Genomic DNA, 20,820 nt, shown 5'->3' on the forward strand with positions numbered 1-20,820 from the left:
TTGGTTTTTGCTCTAATATGCATTGGCAGCTGTAAGATCTTATATATACAGGGCTGTGTCTTTCCAAATCATGTTCAAGCAACTGAATCTACCACAAGTGGACTCCAATAAAGGTGTAGAAAAATCTCAAAGATGATAAAGAGAAATTGTAGGCCGCCAGAGCTAAATTTCAAGTGTCATAGCAAATGACACAAATTTGCAAACAATTCTAAAACTCAGTCATTAAAGGGAACCTGTCATCAACTTTATGCTGACCTCACTGAGGGCAGCATAAAATAGTGACACAAATTCTGATTTCAGCGTTGTGTAACTCATGAGCTAAAAGTAAGTGGTTGCTGAGAACCAGCATCATAAGCATTTCAGCACAGGCCTTGAAAAGAGTCAAATCTACTTGAGAAGAGTCATGGTTATACATAATCTCCTGCACTCTCACCCATCTGCTGATGATTGGCAGTTCTCTCCTAGAGAGAAAGGGAGAAAACTAGGTAGAAGCCTGTCAGTCATCAGCAGGTGGGCAGGAGAGCAGGAACTCACGAATAACCATGACTCTTCTCAGGTGGCCGTGACTCTTTTCCAGGCCCAGTCTGCAATGATTGGGAAGTTGTTTCTCGGCAAACACTTACTTTTAACTTTTAAATCACAGACCCCTGAAATCAACTCACCTGTCTCTAATTTATACTGCCGTTAGTATGGGTAGCATAAAGTTGATGACAGGTTCCCTTTAAGTGCAGAATGATGGGGAAAACAAGGCTGCAATGTAAAATGTGAAAAAGTGATTTGAAGACATTTCTAATGCAATGTAGCTAAAGTCAGCAGTATGCATGGAAATCAAGAAGGGAGACAGCACCAATCCCTGAGTTACACCAGTGTCACACAGCACAGTCTCTGAAATACCTGTCCCTTAACCCTTAGAGGATTGGGCGATTTTCCATTTTTGCTTTTTTATTTTCACTCCCCACCTTCCCAGAATCATAACTTTCCATTCACATAGCCTTCTGAGGGCTTATTTTTTGCAGGACAAGTTGTACTTTCTAATAGCACCATCTACAGTTGCATACAATGTAGTGGGAAGCAGGATAAAAATTCCAAATGTGGTGGAATTGGAAAAAAACGCAATTGTGCCACAGTTTTTTTAATTTATTTCTTTTTTTTACGGCATTCACTGTGCAGTAAAATTGACCTGTTACCTTTACTCTCCAGGTCAGTACGATTACTGAAAACAAATGAAACAATTAATCACCATATTCTGACCCCTGTAGCATTTTGAAATGTGTGTGACTTTTTGATCACTTTTTTTCTGTTATGCCATTTACCATGTGGGATTAATATTGTTGTATTATAATAGTACTGGTGTTTTTGCACGCGGCGATGTCCATGATGTGTATTTTTTTATTGGTCAAGTATTTTGATTTTGGGGAAAGGGGGGTGATTTGAACTTTTATATACAGTATAGATATAATTTTTTTTATTTTTTTTAAACATTTTTTTCTTTATTTGGGTGACTATAACTGGCAAACATTAGATTGCCCATTGTGTTCATTGATGGATATTAGGCTTGAGCCAATCGAGTTCAGACCACTTTGTCTGATCCAGATTCATTTGAAAAGTTTATTTAGAATATGTGCTCCGTACCGCAATAAAAAGTATTGGCCGAACTGTAGCGTCACAGGCTCAAGACTAAGCAAGTCTAGCGTTACTTGTGGCGAAAAGAACAAGGCCTCAGCAGAGCCAATACATTTAATTGCGGTATGGAGCGGCTATTCTAAACAAGGTTTTCAAACGAATTGGGTTCATATAGAGCAGCGAGCGGGCGCCATGTTTAAAGTTGCAACTTCCGTTGTACATGTATCTGCAGTCAGTGCGCTCCAGCAGTACCAGACCCCGAATTGCTTAAGGACCCATGATGTAGCTGTACGTCATGGGTCCAATCCCTAAACATGGCGCCCGCTCGCACGTGCAGCGGGCGCCTTAGCCCCGGGGTTTCTGCTATATTAAATAGCAGAGACCTGTGGCACATGTATGAGATCAGCTGATGATGATGATCTTATGGCTGATCACATACATCTTACCCTTCAGATGCCATGGTCAAATGTGACCACGGCATCTGCGCAGACCGGAACCGGAAGTCACACACTTGCGGTCCGGTAACAGCTTTCCCCGGCTGACATCGGGGAATCTGTTACCTTGCGCTAATTGACTGAAGCCTCAAGCAGGCTTCAGAGTCAATTAAATGTATATATCAATACAGTCCACAAGGTGGCAGCCTTGTATTGGTATAGTGCAAATGAAGTCTTCAATGATGGCTATTTAGCCATCAGTGAATACTATGGGCAATAAAATTATTGCCAGTTATTGTCACCCAAGGAGACTTAAAAAAAAAGTTTATAAAAAAGTAAATAAAGTTTTTAGAAATATAAAAAAAATATATATATAAAAAAATTAATGTTCAAATCACCCCCCTTTACTTAAAATAAAAATACTTAACCAATAAAAGAAATAAACATCATGGGCATCGCCGCGTGCAAAAATGCCCATACTATTAAAATATAACAATATTAATGGCATACGGCAAATGGCATAGAGGGAAGAAAAAATTAAAACAGCCAATTTGCCATTTTATGTCACTTCAACTACCCAATCATTTTTTTAGTAAAACACTTAAAATTGGTATCACTGAAAAGAACAGATCGTCCCGCAAAAAATTAGCTCTCACACAGCCCCGTACACATAGCTACAAAAAAGTTATAGGGGTCAGAATATGGTTATAACAAAAAAAAAAAAAATCGTCAAAGTTTAAAAAAAAATAATTCAGTATTAAAACGCAAGAAAAATTATGCAAGTGTGGTATCTTTGGAACCGTACTGACCTGGAGAATGAAGATAACAGGTCAATTTTACTGCATAGTGTACAGTGTAAAAAAATAACTAAAAAATCTTTATTAGAATTGCGTTTTTTCCCCCAATTCTACCCCATTTGGAATTTTTTCCCCGCTCCCTACTACATGGTATGCAACCGTAATTGGTGCCATTAGATAGTACAACTTGTCCCGCAAAAAATAAGCCCTCATGAGGCTGTGAATGGAAAAATATAAAAGTTAGGACTATGGAAAGGCGGGGAGTGAAAAATGAAAACGCAAAAATGGAAAATCCCAGGGTCCTTAAGGGGTTAATGATCTAAAGAGTGCTAATACGGTGCTTTGTTAGATCAATGAGAGATCTGTGTGTCTGCACATTTCTCTCTCTCCGTGCCTGACACCGATCCGTGTAATCAGTGGAGGAAGGAGAGAAGACTAAAAGATGATTCAGCTAATGGAGACGAAGGTCCCCAGGCAGCAGAGAAATACATGAATGCTCTGACTAAGGCCTCATGCACACGGACGTTTTTTTTTGCGATCCGCAAAAACGGTTTCCGTTGTTCCGTGATCCGTGTCCGTTTTTTCATCCGTGGGTCTTCCTTGATTTTTGGAGGATCCACGGACATGAAAAGTGAAAAAAAAAACTAAGTCAAGTTTGCATTGAAAATGATAGGAAAAACGGACACGGATCACGGACGCGGATGACTATCTTGTGTGCATCCGTGATTTTTCACGGACCCATTGACTTGAATGGGTCCGTGAACCGTTGTCCGTAAAAGAAATAGGACAGGTCCTATTTTTTTCACGGACTGGAAAAACGGATCACGGACGTGGAAGCCAAACGGTGCATTTTACGATTTTTCCACGGACCCATTGAAAGTCAATGGGTCCGCGAAAAAAACCAGAAAACGGAACAACGGCCGCGGATGCACACAACGGTCGTGTGCATGAGGCCTTAGTGTAGCTAAAGGACCTTTGATGATATCACCTGTGGGAAGAGTTAGACCAATAAAAAGAAGAGGACTACACAATGGGTACCGTATGGTACATCGTAACTTCTGATGTTTATTGTGATATTAATACTTCTATCATGTGACCTTATGCACTAGTGCTGGATTGCCAGGAGCTGACTGAATACTATTAACTCCCCTCTACCCTAGACCAGTAAAGTTAGTGACATTGACCCCTCTGCTGCATTAAACTACCAGGGAAGCTTTAGTTAGTAGAAAATATTTATTTTGTACTCTTCTGCTGTCTAAACCTGGGGGGTCTTATGGTCTGGGGGGTCTTATAGTCTGAGCAATATGGTAATCATTGGAATCTCTACAGCAAACATCTGAAGCTTTCTCCTGGATCATTTAGGCTGGATAGTATTAAAAGCACTAAAAAAATAAAAAGTACGGTAACTATCACAACATTGGCTTCCTTTCCAAATAAGAATGGATCCTCTGCAACAAATACATAACCGCATCATTAACCCCAATCCTTGGTATGCGAATTGACGTGGGTCACAGCACAAGAACGTATAGTTATTTTTTCCAGACAATTTATTTAGGTCATTAACATATATGAGTATAAATTATGAGTAGTAACAGACGGTCTATCTCCAAACCCTGCTGTTTTCTGCAGCGCAGCCACCATAACCCTGTGTGGCCTGTTATGTCTTTTTCGTGCCTTTTATTTTCACCTTCACACTTTAGATTTAACAAATAAATCTAATGGCCAAGAACAGTCAGGAGCACACCACTAAATAACAGGTCTTTTTTCAGTATGAACTGCAGAGACATCAGTCAGATGCTTGACTCTGTTTTGTATTTGGAAATAACCTTCACAAAGTTCTCAGCGGCTGTGACTGTAATAGAGTGAACTCAATTTCCAGCATAAAAATGAAAACGAGGACAAAATCAATCTTGAAAGCGATAGGTATTTGATCACACATACTTCCCAAACTACGGCACAGTCATATTTACTAAGGAGTGCAGTAGAAAAACTCATCCAAACTTAGCATCTTGGTAAGTGCTATCTGCTTTGTTTTACCATCAAACGGGAATAGTAAAATGATATATACAATTGGGGTATGAACTATCTTGAGTAAAAAAAAAACCTTCATAGAAAAAGTTTAAATGATAGTTTTGGATGTTGTTTTTATAGATTTTTTTCTGCTCCAGTGTGCTGCTCAACTTATAAATGATATGGACAAACTGGATATGTTCTCCCTGAAATTTGCATGAATATGCCATGACAGATGACAGGTCAACTCCCTGCATGTTTTATATGTTTAATGAATGAATGTGCATTGTAGAAAAAGCTGGAAAATGTAATGACTACAGATGGTCTTGCGGTTCGCCCGGTGGTCGTTTCGCGGCTAACTTTGCTTGTTCGTGATTCCCCGAACATGCGAACATATGGGACAGGACAGCCAATTGAGATGTTTCAGCACATGGACACACCCCCAACCCTATAACAGAACCCGATCTGGCAGCCATTTTACATTATGTGTTTTGCCAGTGTAGGGAGAGGTTGTATTTTGGAGCAAGGACAGTTAAAGACACCAAACACTAGATAATAGGGCCGGAAAAGTCCTTTTAAGGACTGGTATAGGTGTGCTATCGATAGGTGTGATATAGAGGGGTGTGATATACTTATAATATACTTTCTAACATAGAAATTATATTATAGTGTATTTGTATCGTGCAGCAGTTGTGTGCGCTTCTGCTGCGATACCGCAGATAGATAGAGGGACAAATGCTATTGGAGTAACTAATTGCAATGGGTGTGATATACCTGTTGCCCCAAAAAGAACTGCTTGAGGGCTACGATATACCTTCTTCCACAAAATCCTGATTGAGGGGTGCTATATACCTGTTTCCGCCAAATACTGATTGAGGGGTGCTATATACCAGTTTCTGCCAAATACTGATTGAGGGGTGCTATATACCTGTTTCCGCCAAATACTGATTGAGGGGTGCTATATACCTGTTTCCGCCAAATACTGATTGAGGGGTGCTATATGCCTGTTTCCGCCAAATACTGATTGAGGGGTGCTATATACCAATTTCCGCCAAAAACTGATTGAGGGGTGCTATATACCTGTTTCTGCCAAATACTAATTGAGGGGTGCTATATACCAGTTTCTGCCAAATACTGATTGAGGGGTGCTATATACCTGCTTCCACAAATGAAGAAGGTGGCTCCACTTTTCAGACCACAACAGGTGAGGTGCAAATCTGCTAATTGGATCACCCTATCCAATAATATAAGTGAAAATGAACAAAAGATCTAGCAGGCACTGTCTATATGGAATATTGCTGAAGCGCTGAGGTATATGTTAAAATATACTATTTATTTATGAATAATACATAGATTGATGATATACAATAAAAATGCATAAATATTGTTTGGCATATGGATATTGTTTGCCGATTGGGCTCCCAGTATAAAAAAAATGACATAAAATGCAATAATAATAATTTAAAAAAATTTAAAAAGTAATTAAAAATATAGGATAGATCTCCAAAAATATCTTGCTGGTGTTAGGCAGTCCTGTGGTTAATGGGTAGTTGCAATGGATTTAGTAATGTACCACGATAGGCAGATAAGTAGATGTTGACAGCGTTGTACCTGTACTGTGAATATCAGGCTTAAATGGCGTTATACCTGTATTGCAAGTACCAGGCTTAAATTAGTATTCTTAGTCCCCCTAACATTGTAGGATGAGAATCCAAATTGAGAACACTGATAAAAAGAAATAATGTGATGGTTCTTTTATAATGTCTTATTTAATATTGTGATTTAATATTGTGGCATTGTTTCCAAGTCATAGGATATATGTATCAAACTTGTATCTTATTTGTGATGCAGCTTGTCATTTGTAAATACAGGTTAGTTTGTGGAGGGAACAGAGCTCCAAGGCCTCGGTGCGGCGTCCCGCACTGTCACTAGCCTGGAGTACACTTACCCTACCGGTATGGGCTGAAGCAGGCAGACCGTCTCTAAGGCAGCTGTGTTCTCTGGCTCTTGGCGTCCCACGTGGATACCTGGTATCTCGCGTAGCTAGGTCAGTATGACGTAATTCGCGTCAGGGGTCACGTGATCGGACTCGGATTCGCCGGTTGCTGTTTAAATCAGGTCGCTTGTAGGAGCGCTCGTTTAAATGAATGCATAATAATTCTTAAGACTTTCCAGTGTCCTCCACGTCCTCATACGCGTTTCAGGACAATACACGGTCCCTTCATCCACTCATTAATGAAGGGACTGTGTATTGTCCCGAAACGCGTATGAGGACGTGGAGGACACTGGAAAGTCTTAAGAATTATTACGCATTCATTTAAACGAGCGCTCCTACAAGCGACCCGATTTAAACAGCAACCGGCGAATCCGGAGCTCCGTTCCCTCCACAAACTAACCTGTATTTACAAATGACAAGCTGCATCACAAATAAGATACAAGTTTTATACATATATCCTATGACTTGGAAACAATGCCACAATATCGAATCACTGGAGACATTATAAAAGAACCATCACATTATTTCTTTTTATCAGTGTTCTCAATTTGGATTCTCATTCTACAATGTTAAGGGGACTAAGAATACTAATTTAAGCCTGGTACTTGCAATAGAGGTACAACGCCATTTAAGCCTGATATTCACAGTACAGGTACAACGCTGTCAACATCTACTTATCTGCCTATCTTGGTACATCTAAACTAAATCTAAATCTATTGCAACTACCCATTAACCACAGGACTGCCTAACACCAGCGAGATATTTTGGGAGATCTATCCTATATTTTAAATTACTTTTTACATTTTAATTTTTTTTTTATTGGGCGCCCAATCGGCACATATACCTGTTTCCGACAAATACTGATTGAGGGGTGCCATATACCTTCTTTCACAAAATACTGATTGAGGAGTGCCATATACCTGTTTCTGCCAAATACTGATTGAGGGGTGTTATATACCTGTTTCCGCCAAATACTGATTGAGGGGTGCCATATACCTGTTTCTGCCAAATACTAATTGAGGGGTGTTATATACCTGTTTCTGCCAAATACTGATAGAGGGGTGCTATATACCTGTTTCCGCCAAATACTGATTGAGGGGTGCCATATACCTTCTTCCACAAAATACTGATTGAGGGGTGCTATTGCTATATACCTTCTTCCAACAACTATTGATTGAGGGCTGCGATACAACTGCTTCCACAAAATTCTGATTGAGGGGTGCCATATAACTATTTCTGCCAAGTACTGATTGAGGGGTGCTATATACCTTCTTCCACAAAATCCTGATTGAAGGGTGCTATATACCTGTTTCCACCAAATACTGATTGAGGGGTGCTATATACCAGTTTCTGCCAAATACTGATTGAGGGGTCCAATATGCCTTCTTCCACAAAATACTGATTGAGGGGTGCTATTGCTATTTACCTTCTAACAAATACTGATTGAGGGCTGCGATACACCTGCTTCCACAAAATACTGATTGAGGGGTGCTATTGCTATTTACCTTCTTCCACCAATACTGATTGAGGGCTGCGATACACCTGCTTCCACAAAATACTGATTGAGGGGTGCCATATACCTGTTTCCGCCAAATACTGCTTGAGGGGTGCTATATACCTGTTTACGCCAAATACTGATTGAGGGGTGCCATATACCTTCTTCCACAAAATACTGATTGAGGGGTGCTGTTGCTATATACTTTCTTCCACCAAATACTGATTGAGGGCTGCGATACATCTGCTTCCACAAAATACTGATTGAGGAGTGCCATATACCTGTTTCCACAAAATACTGATTGAGGGGTGCTATATACCTGTTTCCGCCAAATACTGATTGAGGGGTGCCATATACCTTCTTCCACAAAATACTGATTGAGGGGTGCTATTGCTATATACTTCCTCCACCAAATACTGATTGAGGACTGCGATACACCTGCTTCCACAAAATACTGATTAAGAGGTGCCATATACCTGTGTCCGCCAAATTCTGATTGAGGGGTGCTATATACCTGTTTCTGACAAATACTGATTGAGGGGTGCCATATACCTTCTTCCGCAAAATACTCATTGAGGGGTGCTATATGCCTTCTTCCACAAAATCCTGATTGAGGGGTGCTATATACCAGTTTCCACCAAATACTGATTAAGGGGTGCATATACCTTCTTCCACTAAATACTGATTGAGGGGTGTTATTGCTATATACCTTCATTCACCAAATACAGATTGAGGGCTGCGATACACCTGCTTCCACAAAATACTGATTGAGGGTTGCCATATACCTGTTTCCGCCAAATACTGATTGAAGGGTGCTAGATACCTGTTTCCGCCAAATACTGATTGAGGGGTGCCATATACCTTCTTCCACAAAATACTGATTGAGGGGTGCTATTGCTATATACCTTCTTCCACCAAATATAGATTGAGGGCTGTGATACACCTGCTTCTACAAAATACTGATTGAGGGGTGCCATATACCTGTTTCCACTAAATACTGATAGAGGGGTGCTGTATACCTGTTTCCGCCAAATACTGATTGAGGGGTGCAATATACCTTCTTCCACTAAATACTGATTGAGCGGTGCTATTGCTATATACCTTCTTCCACCAAATACAGATTGAGGGCTGCGATACACCTGCTTCCGTAAAATATGAATTGAAGGGTGCCATATGCCTGTTTCCGCCAAATACTGATTATGGGGTGCTATATACCTTCTTCCACAAAATCCTGATTGAGGGGTGCTATATAACTCTTTCCGCCAAATATTGATTGAGGGGTGCTATATACCAGTTTCTGCCAAATACTGATTGAGGGGTGCCATATACCTTTTTCCACAAAATACTGATTGAGGGGTGCTATTGCTATCTACCTTCTTCCACCAAATACTGATTGAGGGGTGCCATATACCTTCTTCCACAAAATACTGATTGAGGGGTGCTCACTTTCTCTACGGACTTAGGCAGAGGGTCATTTAGAAAATGACAGGCAGAGGAAGAGTCAGATTGTACCGCAGGGACGGTAGGGGTCGGGCAGGTGCACTAGGCCGGAGCCTAAGTGGGAAGTTAGAGAAGGCGCGTGCGATAACTTCAAAGGGCACACCAGAGTTGGTTGAGTGGCTCACTCAGCCTTCCGCTTCTGCACCCTCCTCCTCCTCCTCATCTACACCCTCCTCACTCTCTGCTGTGTGCACCTCCAAAGACACCACCACCACCATAGCCCCTCCACTCGAGTCAGAGGAATTTTCCCTTCCATTCACAGACCTTACCGATGCGCAGCCATTCTTGGCATCGGATTAGGAAGAGGAGGTAGCAACGGCCGCCACCCAGCGTTCTGACGACAGTACCCAGATCAGCCCAAGGAGGATGGTCCCCGCTGTTGCTACCTACTCCGAGATCTCTAATGTCAGTGATGGTGAAGGTGACGATGATGACGTGTCGATGGATGTCATGTGGGTGCACACAAGAGAGAAAGAGGAGGGGAGTTCAGAGGGAGAGACTGAGCAGCAGAAAAGGAGGAGAAGCAGGCAGAACTTGCAGTGAACAGGAGCCAAAAAGCAGACTGCAAATGTATCTGGAGCGAGCCATCCACCATGCACGGTCACATCTTGCGCTCCCAGGATGCCGGCACATGGCTCTGCAGTGTTGACTTTTTTTTAAAGTGTCAGCTGCTGATATTAGTGTTGCGATCTGCAGCCTGTGCTGTCAACGCCTAAGTAGCGGTAAGCTCAACACTCACCTAGGGACGACCGCCTTAAGAAGGCACCTGGCCTCCCATCACCAAGCCCAGTGGGAGCAACGCCGTCAGAACCCACAAAGCCACACTCCCAGCGCTCCACGTCCTGCCTCTACTACTTCTCCTCTCTCCTCCCATTTGCTTCCGTGGCCCAAATGTTCGAGCGTAAAAAAAATGATGACGCTTGTCTGAACTGCTAGCTTGCCAACTACTGCCATATAAATTGGAGGACTTGGAGGCCTTTAGAAAATGTGTGGACATTGGCACACTGCAATGGAAAGTCCCCGGAAGGAAATATTTCTTCCAGAAGGGCATCCCTGAACTATATGGCCACATACAGCAGCAAGTGAATATATCTCTGGCACACAGTGTTGGTGCCAAGATACATCTGACCACAGACACGTGGTCTAGCAAACACGGGCAGGGAAGTTGCATAACTTTTTGAGTGGTACCGCCACGGATTGCATGCAGGCCTGCCTCTTCTTCTCCTCCTCCTTCTCTATCCTCCTCGGCTGACTCCTCATTTTCCACTGCTACTACCTCTTCCGCTGCAACCCCCAAGCTCCCCAGAACCGACGTGCCAGGTGAGACATTGCCATGCTGTGCTGCGGCTGTTGTGCCTGGAAGCCAAGAGCCACACAGGTCTTGCACTCCTTTCAGCTCTGCGGTCACAGGCCGATCAGTGACTATGCCCGCTCAATTTGACAGTTTGCAAAGTGGTGTGCGACAACTGTGCCAATCTGCTGAGAGTGCTGAAACAATGCAAAATGACACACGTGCCGTGCATGGCACGCGTCCTGAACTTAGTCATGCAGCGATTCGTTGCCAAATACCCCGGGGTCCAGGACGTCTTGCGGCACGCCAGGAAAATCTCTGGTTATTTTAAAAGATCTTACACGGCCATCGCTCGCCTTTCTGACGTTCAGCGGCGACACCACTTGCCCGTCAGACGTCTGATTTGTGACTACCCGACGTGCTGGAACTCCACCTTGTATATGCTTGATAGGCTGCTCCAGCAGCAAAGTGCCGTCAACGACTACCTGTACGAACTCTGCGGCAGGACAGGTTCTGGGGAGCTTGGTTCTTTTTTCACCGCGCCAGTGGCTGCTCATGCGCGACGCATGCAGACTTCTGCGGCCATTTGATGAGCTCACCAAACTGGTCAGTTGCAGCCAGGGCGCCATCAGTGACATCATACCTTACGCCTTCTTTCTGAATCGTGCATTGAGTCGTGTCATTGATCAAGCCGTCGAGGAGCAGGAAGATGAGGAAGTCACAATGCTGAATGAATTCCCAGGGGGGGCTACTCCATATTAGACAAGTCAGCAAGAGTCTGAAGAGGAGTCAGTGGAGGATGGTGGCTGGGGGGAGGATGAGGAGGAGCAAGAAGAGCAGGCTTTAAACAATTCGTGGATCCGTAGTGTTGTCCGTGGCTGGGGGGAGTAGACCAAGGACGACATTATCCGGGGCGATGAGCAGGAGCCAGGGCGCTCCACCGCTTCCAATTTAGTGCAAATGGGGCCTTCATGCTCCAGTGTTTGAAGAGGGACCCCCGTATAAAATGCATAAAGATCAAGGACCAGTACTGGGTGGCAATGTACTTAGACCCCCGGTACAAATACAAAATGGCAGACATGTTACCAGCATCACAGAGGGCTGTCAGAATGCAGCGATTCCAGGCCTTGCTGCGAGAGATGCTGCATTCTGTTGTTGCAGGCACTGGCAGAGGAATTTCCATCCACAGCAAAACAGATCCTACTGTGCCTGCAAAAAGAGGGCAGTTTGAAGATGTGTTGGTCACTTCGGATATGAGATCATTCTTGCAGCCAACCCATCGACAGCCGCCCTCCAGATCCAGCCTCAGGGAACGCCTAGACCGACTACATTGGGTTAATGGTTAAAGGTGTTCGACTACATTGGGTTAATGGCCGATGTGGTTGCTCTGAGAAGCGAGGAACCCCTTGACTTCTGGGTGTGCAGGTTTGACCTGTGGACAGAGCTGGCACAATTTGCCATGGAACTGTTGGCTTGCCCCTCATCGAGTGTCCTGTCTGAAAGGATGTTAAGCGCAGCAGGGGGATCGTGACCGATAAGCGCACTCACCTAGCTCACGACAGTGTGGACTACCTCACATTTTTTAAAATGAATGAGGCATGGATCTCAGAGGAATTCACCACCTGTGATACCACGTGTAATTGAATTTCCTCATGCCAGCCCACACATATCCGCCACCACACAGAACAAAGAATGGTCCTTGCCTTATGTATATACAGCGGCATAAAAGGCCTTTTTTGTGGCCTCTACTGGCCGACAGTTACATATTTATCCTGTGACCGCCTAATTTACCTCCAGTACACATAATCACAAGTTCTTTTCTGTCATGTGAATGCCTAATTTTTGTGGCCTGTACTCCAGTGGCCTACAGTAAAATTTTTATCCTGTTACCACCTAATTTACCTCCAGCCAAATAATCACAAGTTCTTTTCTGTCAGGTGAATGCTTAATTTTTGGGGCCTGTACTGGCCGACAGTTATATATTTATCCTGTAATCGCTTAATGTACCTCCAGTCACAGAATCCAAAGTTCTTTGCTGTCAGGTGAATGCCAATTGCCTATTTTATGGGGCCTGTACTGGCCGACAGTTACATATTTATCCTGTGACCATCTAATATACCTCTAGCCACAGAATGCAAAGTTCTTTGCTGTCAGGTGAATGCCTATTGGCTAATTTTTGGGGTCTGTGCTGGGCGACAGGTACATATTTATCCTGTGACCGCCTAATGTACCTCCAGCCACAGAATCCAAAGTTCTTTGCTGTCAGGTGACTGCCTATTGCCTAATTTTTGGGGCCTGTACTTGCCGACAGTAAAAATAATTTATCTCTAATAATCACTCCCCTGTCTCACTCCTCTGCCTCTCATTATGGTGGCGTATGATCCGCATTCACCATAAGGACCTTCTAATGTCACAGGGTCATGTGACTGTGCCGCCCACCCCGTACTGTGCCCCTCACCCCATACTGTGCCCCCTTATACCCTGCATTGTGCCCTCTTACCACACCCTGTGCAGTGCCCCTAGTCATTCCCTGTACTGTGCCCTCTTATATCCTTTTATCCGGTCACAGTATGGCAGTGTTATCCGGTCACTGTACAGAGGTGTTATCCGGTCAATTTATGGTGGTATCCAATAACTGGATGGCTATAATTGTATCTCTTTCCCTGCCCACGCCATCCTTTTTTAGACCTAGCATGAGTGGGAAAAATATGCAGATTGCGGTGCTAAGGACCTTTGCGCCACAATCTGTGTCAGAAATACGCCTAACATAGATGTATTTCTATATAATAAATGACCAACTAATTGTATTATTATTAGGGGGTAGGGCTAATATTTTTATATTATATAGATTCTAGTGTATTATACTGTGCCCTGTATTTTCCAGTAGAAAATGATCCTTGGGAAACACAGTCCTCATCCCTGACCACCAGGACCAGGTAGCTCTCTGTCAGTACATGGCGGCCTCCCCTCTCCGCCACGCTGCTCCGCTGTGTACTGGTGCTTATTCTGACACTAGGGCTGGGTTCACATCCTATTTTTGCCATCCATTTAATGCATACCAAAAATGTATGTGTTAACAGATGCCTCAGACTGATGGCGTACAGTGGCGTCCGTTCACCATACAGTTCCATGGTAGAAAAAAAAATTATGTTAACGTATGCATTTTTTTTATGGACTCTGCAGGATGCAAAAATGTGGAGTGCTGCACATTTGTATACATCAAACCGATATAAATATATAATTTTATATAATAAAAAATTTCTAGGCTCCAGCAGGGCACATTTTTGAGAGTTTCCCTTTAAGACGCATAAAAATGGCCCCTGATTAAAATAAATATTTTTGTGGGAATTTTTGCCAATGATCCTCCTCTGGTATATCACTGTCCATGTTGTGGGACTATTTGTGTACTTCTAGTAAGTGTTTGCTGGCTGCAAATATGACCTGAAGGTTTTTCAGGTTCATCAGCCATTAAAGTTAATGGGTTTACGCCGCGAACGCGCGGTTTGCGAACATTTGATCGCGAACGCGTGTTCGCGAATCGTCCCGGCCGATGTTCGTCCATCACTAGTAATGACCTTAGGGAACGAGTTACTTTTTTCAGCTATATCTTATATATAACACAGTACTTTTCTGTTGACTGTATTTATAATAACCATCTGGCCACCACTCTATCAATGGCTTTTTAGGCATTTCCCCCCTGGACCTGCGTATATGTTGTTCACTAGTAAAATACAGTAGTTCTTAAAACTTCAAAAGTTACGTACTACTACTGCTACGTGTGATATAATAATATTAATTTTACATGCTATTATTTCTACTCATTTTTCTTTAAAAAATGATGTTAAATAATGATGTTTTGATGTTCACAAATTAGTTAGGTAAGCCTAAAGGGGTTGCCCGTTTTTGGTTTTTTTTAAATCCCCTGCTCAGCAATATCTTTGAAGAGATCTATACTTACCTGCTGCCTGCCACTCCGTGGTTCCCGGGATGTCTTCCACATGAATAAGGTCATGTGTGGCAGCATAGCCACCGACAGCCCAGCAGTCATGTGTCACTTACGGACACGTCACAGTTTAGTCTGCAGAAGTGCAGTTGACCTAGTCCATGCAGAAGTTGTCAGACTGGGATTGAAAGTCCAATGAAGACAGCCCGGGAGCCATGGAAAGGATCAGCAAGAAGCAGGAATGTATAGATCTTGTTATAGGTATCACTGGGGGAGGGGGGCAGGCGACAGAGTAATACTTACTCTATGTACATGCTAGGTGCCTTTGTACTGGTGCCCTAGGTGCCCTTTTTGAATTGACCAAGACTAACCAGCGATAACTATATGAGTCCTAGAACCATCTAGGCAACTTACCTTTAAAGGGAGTCAGTCATCAGGAAATTCACTGTTAAATCAGGCACAATGCCTTGTAGGGCTAGCTCAGCTGAATGTAATGATACCTTTCACTTAGCAATCTGTTGCTTCATTCTGGAGAAAAAGTACTTTTATTCCATATGCAAATGAGCAATTAAGTGCACTGATGGCAGGTCCAAGCGATTCTGTACCCCCTTGCTCCTCCAGCCTTGATTGATAGGGCCAGGCAGCTGACTAACTATAATTTGCTATTGTGTTCACTTACATATTACTTTTTATAATAACTAGTTTATGATGTTTCCTTTTCCATTTTAGACTAAAGTGCCACAATAAATGCACCAAAGAGGCCCCTCCATGTCATTTATTAATTATACATCGGGGAGGTATGTATCCTGTTTGTACAGAGACTTCAGTTGTAAGATATTTGCAGAATGAGGACTCACTTCATTTTGAAAGCTAATGTTTAGATGACCTCAGTCAAAAGAAAAAGGAAAAAGTGTGGTACTGTGTTAGCCAGTCGAAAAAACTGGTTTAGTGTTCTTATTTAGAGAAAATAAGAGTCTTACAGGTATGATACCGTACCTTTTAGTGGCCAACAAATATAGAAGCAATGATGTTACATGGCAAGCTTTTGAGTCAATGTCGGTCTCTTTGTCAGGCGTACTACAAGAGTGAAGGAACAGCAATATATACATATCTTCACTTGCTATATTATCGACAACCTCCAAACTGAGAAGTGTTCTGATCAGGAGTTCATTGCCATTAAAAACACAGTAAAGAACTTATCCCTGTAATGTAAGAAGATGCAACAATCTTTTTCCCATGTTATGAAAACAGACAAGATCCAGATTCCCAACACACAGAAGGACTGTAGGATCTGGGACATTCACGTGTTCCACAGCCAATGTTGGTTACCTGATTCTGTGCACCAAATGTCCTGTTGGGGTTCCCAAACTGGACAGAAACTTAAAGCAAGGATTAGGTCCCATTGCCACCCAATAAAAAAGGAAAATGGTATATTTTCCTGTGGCTAAGCATTTTTGTAGCCCAGGACGCAATTAAGGACACATGAAAGTAGTCATATTAAAAGGCAGTTTCAAATCTAAAAATAAAACTGAAGAATTTGGGAATACAAACTTATGACACTGCTTAGCACATTGAATACTGGACTGAATTTGTCTTAGTTTATGGTAGACAAGAAGATCTAAAGAATCTTCTATAGACATAGTGGGACACCAGGTCTCTAAGATAACATCAATGTAGAGTGAATACGTTCACACCGATTATCTGTAAGATACTGTAATTAAGGACTCATTCACAAGATCTTCTGACGAAGAGACTGAAGTTGTCTCAAACGTTTGCTATGTAAGATCACTGATTCTATTTTTGTTGGCCTTTAAAAGGTATCAGACCCGCAAGACTATTTTGCTTCTCTTAATAATAGCACTAAACTAAATAACCTCAGTGAAACAAAGAGACTTCATTGAGCATTGTTCACTTATGAGGTGGAAGTGCTGGGTTGATGACACAGTGCAGTCACAATGATCACAATGTGTTAGTGCAGGTGTCACTGCCAATAAAAATGTTTTGTGATCTTGGATCCTCATGTGATGCGACTTTGTGTAGACTTAGGGTCCCTTCACACGTCCGCAAAATGGGTCTGCATCCGTTCCTCAATTTTGCGGAATGGGTGCGACCCCATTCATTTTCAATGGGGGCCGCAAAAGATGTGGCCCCGCAAAAAAATAGAATACGTCCTATTCTTGTCCGCAGCCACGGACAAGAAAAGGCATTTCTATTATAGTTCCGGAACGCACATGGCTGGTGTCCGTATTTTGCGGATCCGCAATTTGTGGACCACAAAACAGATGCGGACGTGTGAATGGAACCTAAGACTTACTATTACAGCCATTCTGAAATAAAAATGATGAGAATAATTGTCCAGTGTAATAAGTGCTTGCACAGTCCTGTATAGTATACGTTCTAATTCAGCCTCCAAGCTGATCTGAGGGACCCCGGCTATAGACATTCCTGTATTTGTGGAGGATGTGAAATGCCTACACAGAACTCTATGTACTCTTCTAAACTAATATCAGTGCAGATGTAGCCACAGTCCTTGACATACTGTAGGCTCATGGGAACCATGGCACTACTTGTATAGTCTATTGAAAAGTTGAGATCTGAGCTTCTCACCTCAATAAACTCTGATAGTCTCAAAGAACCCATGTAAGCTCTGTTGATATACATACTGGAGTGTCGGTGGCCTTCAGCAGCTTGTATAAGATGTTCTGCTGCGACTAAAGGGGGGATTATCCAGCAAGTGCCACACTTTTCTATTCATTTGTACTAAACCAGATGATGTCTATCTAGAATGTACTATTTTCACTAACAGTTTATTCATTTTAATTTCAGCACGACTAGTTAGGACTGAATCTGTACCATGTGACATCAACAATCCCTTAAGAAAACCTCCCCGGTACTCAGACCTCCATGTTAGCCAAACCCTTCCTAAAACCAACAAAATTAACAAGGTAAGTCATTAAATACCACTACAATAAGCAGTTTGACTGCATACTCCTTGTCCAGCTTTTGGCAAAATCCTGATGGTGACCAGACCAAAACCCAGAAGTGGTCTGAATGGTAGTATACAAGGAAGACCAAACATGCATATAGAATTTATTGTGTCAATAATCATGGTGAAATTCATATTTTAGGACATGGTGCCTGGTTTATGGCAAGCATCATTCTACTAGCATACATTCATCTAGTTCAGATATAGTCAGAGGATGGGAATAAAGAAGGTAAATGTAGGAAGCTATGTTCGTCAAATCACATTTGTGTTGTCAGTATCAATAGGCAAGACATATGGATATACGTACCGGAGAATTTATTGGCCTGGCATGGATAATAATGGATTTGTACAGATGAATAGAGTCAGGGACAAATGATAAATCCGCACATCTACACCACACAACAGATAACAGGAAACACAGGCCTGATTGCATTACATTGATTTGTTTTATGCCAGTCATTGCAATTACAGCATGTTCTTCCCATTTATAACGTAAGATCTAACCCATGGTTATTCAAGATCGGAAGCAATGAACTTCCCATTGCCTTCAGTGGTATCGCTGGTTATTGAGCAGTGTGGTCTCTTCGGGCTCCGGTGTTCCCTAGCTTTTAGCTGTGTCTGTTTGACCGTTGGAAAAAATATACAGTATAGTGAGTAAATATGTGTAAATGACTAAATGTCTTAACATTAACAATGGAAAATTAGACAAGCGATAATTCAGCACTAGTGTACAGTGAATCATTGATCACTATGCAAAGTAAGTAGCCTGCATAGTTCCCTTCTGGCCTATACAGTCTACTTGTATCTGGTTTTAGGATGGGGCTATATGACAATCTTGGTCACAAGATCACTGTGTAGCTGTGAAGCCATTGCACTGAATGGGGTCTTAAGTTACTGAAACCCCAGAATCACAAAAAAATCCAGTAGTGTTTGTGGGCTGTACTACTAAATAGCCACCTTTTGTCATTCAGTGGGTCTTGGTCAAAATCACCATGTAGCCCCAGCATTAGAAGGGACATTTCAGACTTAAAGGGGTTGTTCCATGAAAAATAGTCTACATTTTTTAAACAAGCACCTGTATCTGAATACTTCTGTAATTGCATGTACCCTATTTTTCAGACTATAACACAGACTCCCCCCCCCCTCCCCCAAAAGTGGGGAAAAAATGGCAATGCATCTTATAGTCCAAATGCTAATGACCGCTTCCATTATGGAAGTGGTCATTAGTATGCAGGAGGCCTGGGGAACAGTGAGGCTGTACTTACCCTCCCTGGTCTTCTTCCGGACTCTGCTTTGTGTCCTGACTGCGTACAGTGTAGTGCACGTAGGCACACACTATGACCTTCTGCTGTGCGACGTCAGGTCACAATGCAGCGCGGGCTGGAAGAACACTAGGTAGCGGTGAGTGGATCTGCAGAGAGGCAGTGCCGTTATGAGCAAGCGAGGAAAGTTTTTTTTTTCTTTTTTTTTGTCCGATCTAAGTTATGATGGGGGTCCGATCTGAGGGTGATGGTGGTAAAATCTGAAGCTGATGGGTAGAGGTGAGCGTATCGCGCTTTGGATCCATGATACAAAGTTGATTCATTCCCCAACTTCGTTTTAATGCTTTATGGAAACCTGTCTCTGTACAGCATTAAAATGTATGGGCTTCGCGGAGGCAAAATTCGTTAAGTCTGAAGTCTCTCTGTGAATAACTTCAACCTTCAATTCTACAACTTTAAAAACATTTTAAAAACAGGAATCCGATGTCGGCTTCAGTACCGAGGACCAGCTGGTACCGGAGCTGACTTTGGATTCCTGTTTTAAAATGTTTTTAAAGTTGTAGAATCGAAGGCAGAAGTTATTCATCAAAGTCTCTCGCGACTTCGGACTTAACGAATTTTGCCTCCACGAAGCCCATACGTTTTAATGCTGTACAGCATTAAAACAAAGTTGGGGAATGAATCGACTTCGGATCTTGGGTCCGAAGTGCAATTTGCTCACCCTTACTGATGGGGGTCTGATCTGAGGCTCTTGGGGGTTCGATCTGAGGCTCATGGGGGTCCATTCTGAGGCTCTTGGGGTCTGATCTAAGGCTCATGGTGGTCTCAGGGGGTCTGATCTGAGGTCTGATAGAGCTTAGGGGTTTGATTTTGGGGTCTGATCTGAAGTCTGATGAAGAATTGGGGTTTGATTTGATGGTCTAAAGAGGATTGGGGGTCCGATCTGAGGTCTGATGAAAAAAATATTTTAAAATTTTCCTCCTCTAAACCTTTGGTAAGTCTTATAGTCCGGTGTGTCGTATAGTCTGAAAAATATGTCAATTGAAAATTTTATATAGCTATGCACCACGTGTTTCGCGTCAGCTTCCTTAGCTTTCTGCCCCTGAGGAATCTGACGCGAAACACGTGCCTGGGTCTATTGGAGGTGCCACTAGCTGGGTCTGTATTGTGTATATGTTGTGAATCATGGTTTTGTATCTAGGTGGGGGAGCCACATGGTTTGATTTTGTATTTATTTGTACTTTATTTTTCCATCCCACCTCTACCACTACTCGCAATGCTATGACTTGATGTCCCGACGTGTTGTGAGCACTCTCCATGTGGTTGTGTTTGTCTTTGCCAATTTATGTATCTATTTATTTGTTTTAGGCTACTTTCACACTAGCGTTCGGGGCTCCGCTTGTGAGCTCAGTTTGAAGGCTCTCACAAGCGGCCCCGAACGAATCCGTCCAGTCCTAATGCATTCTGAGTGGAGGCGGATCCG

The 20,820-nt window shown here is 42.7% G+C and overlaps 1 protein-coding gene across 1 annotated transcript in view; it reads left to right on the forward strand.

The window, feature by feature from the left end:
- The window catches only part of KSR2 (kinase suppressor of ras 2), a 564,921-nt gene that overhangs the window by 379,775 nt on the left and 164,326 nt on the right, over window positions 1-20,820 (forward strand). Inside the window, exons 8-9 of the mRNA XM_040416034.1 lie at window positions 15,819-15,886; window positions 17,916-18,034. Of these exons, the coding sequence (XP_040271968.1) occupies window positions 15,819-15,886; window positions 17,916-18,034 (187 nt within the window). The remainder of the gene's footprint in view (window positions 1-15,818; window positions 15,887-17,915; window positions 18,035-20,820) is intronic.

The sequence above is a fragment of the Bufo bufo genome, chromosome 2, assembly GCF_905171765.1.
Source record: "Bufo bufo chromosome 2, aBufBuf1.1, whole genome shotgun sequence".
Lineage (NCBI taxonomy): Eukaryota > Metazoa > Chordata > Amphibia > Anura > Bufonidae > Bufo > Bufo bufo.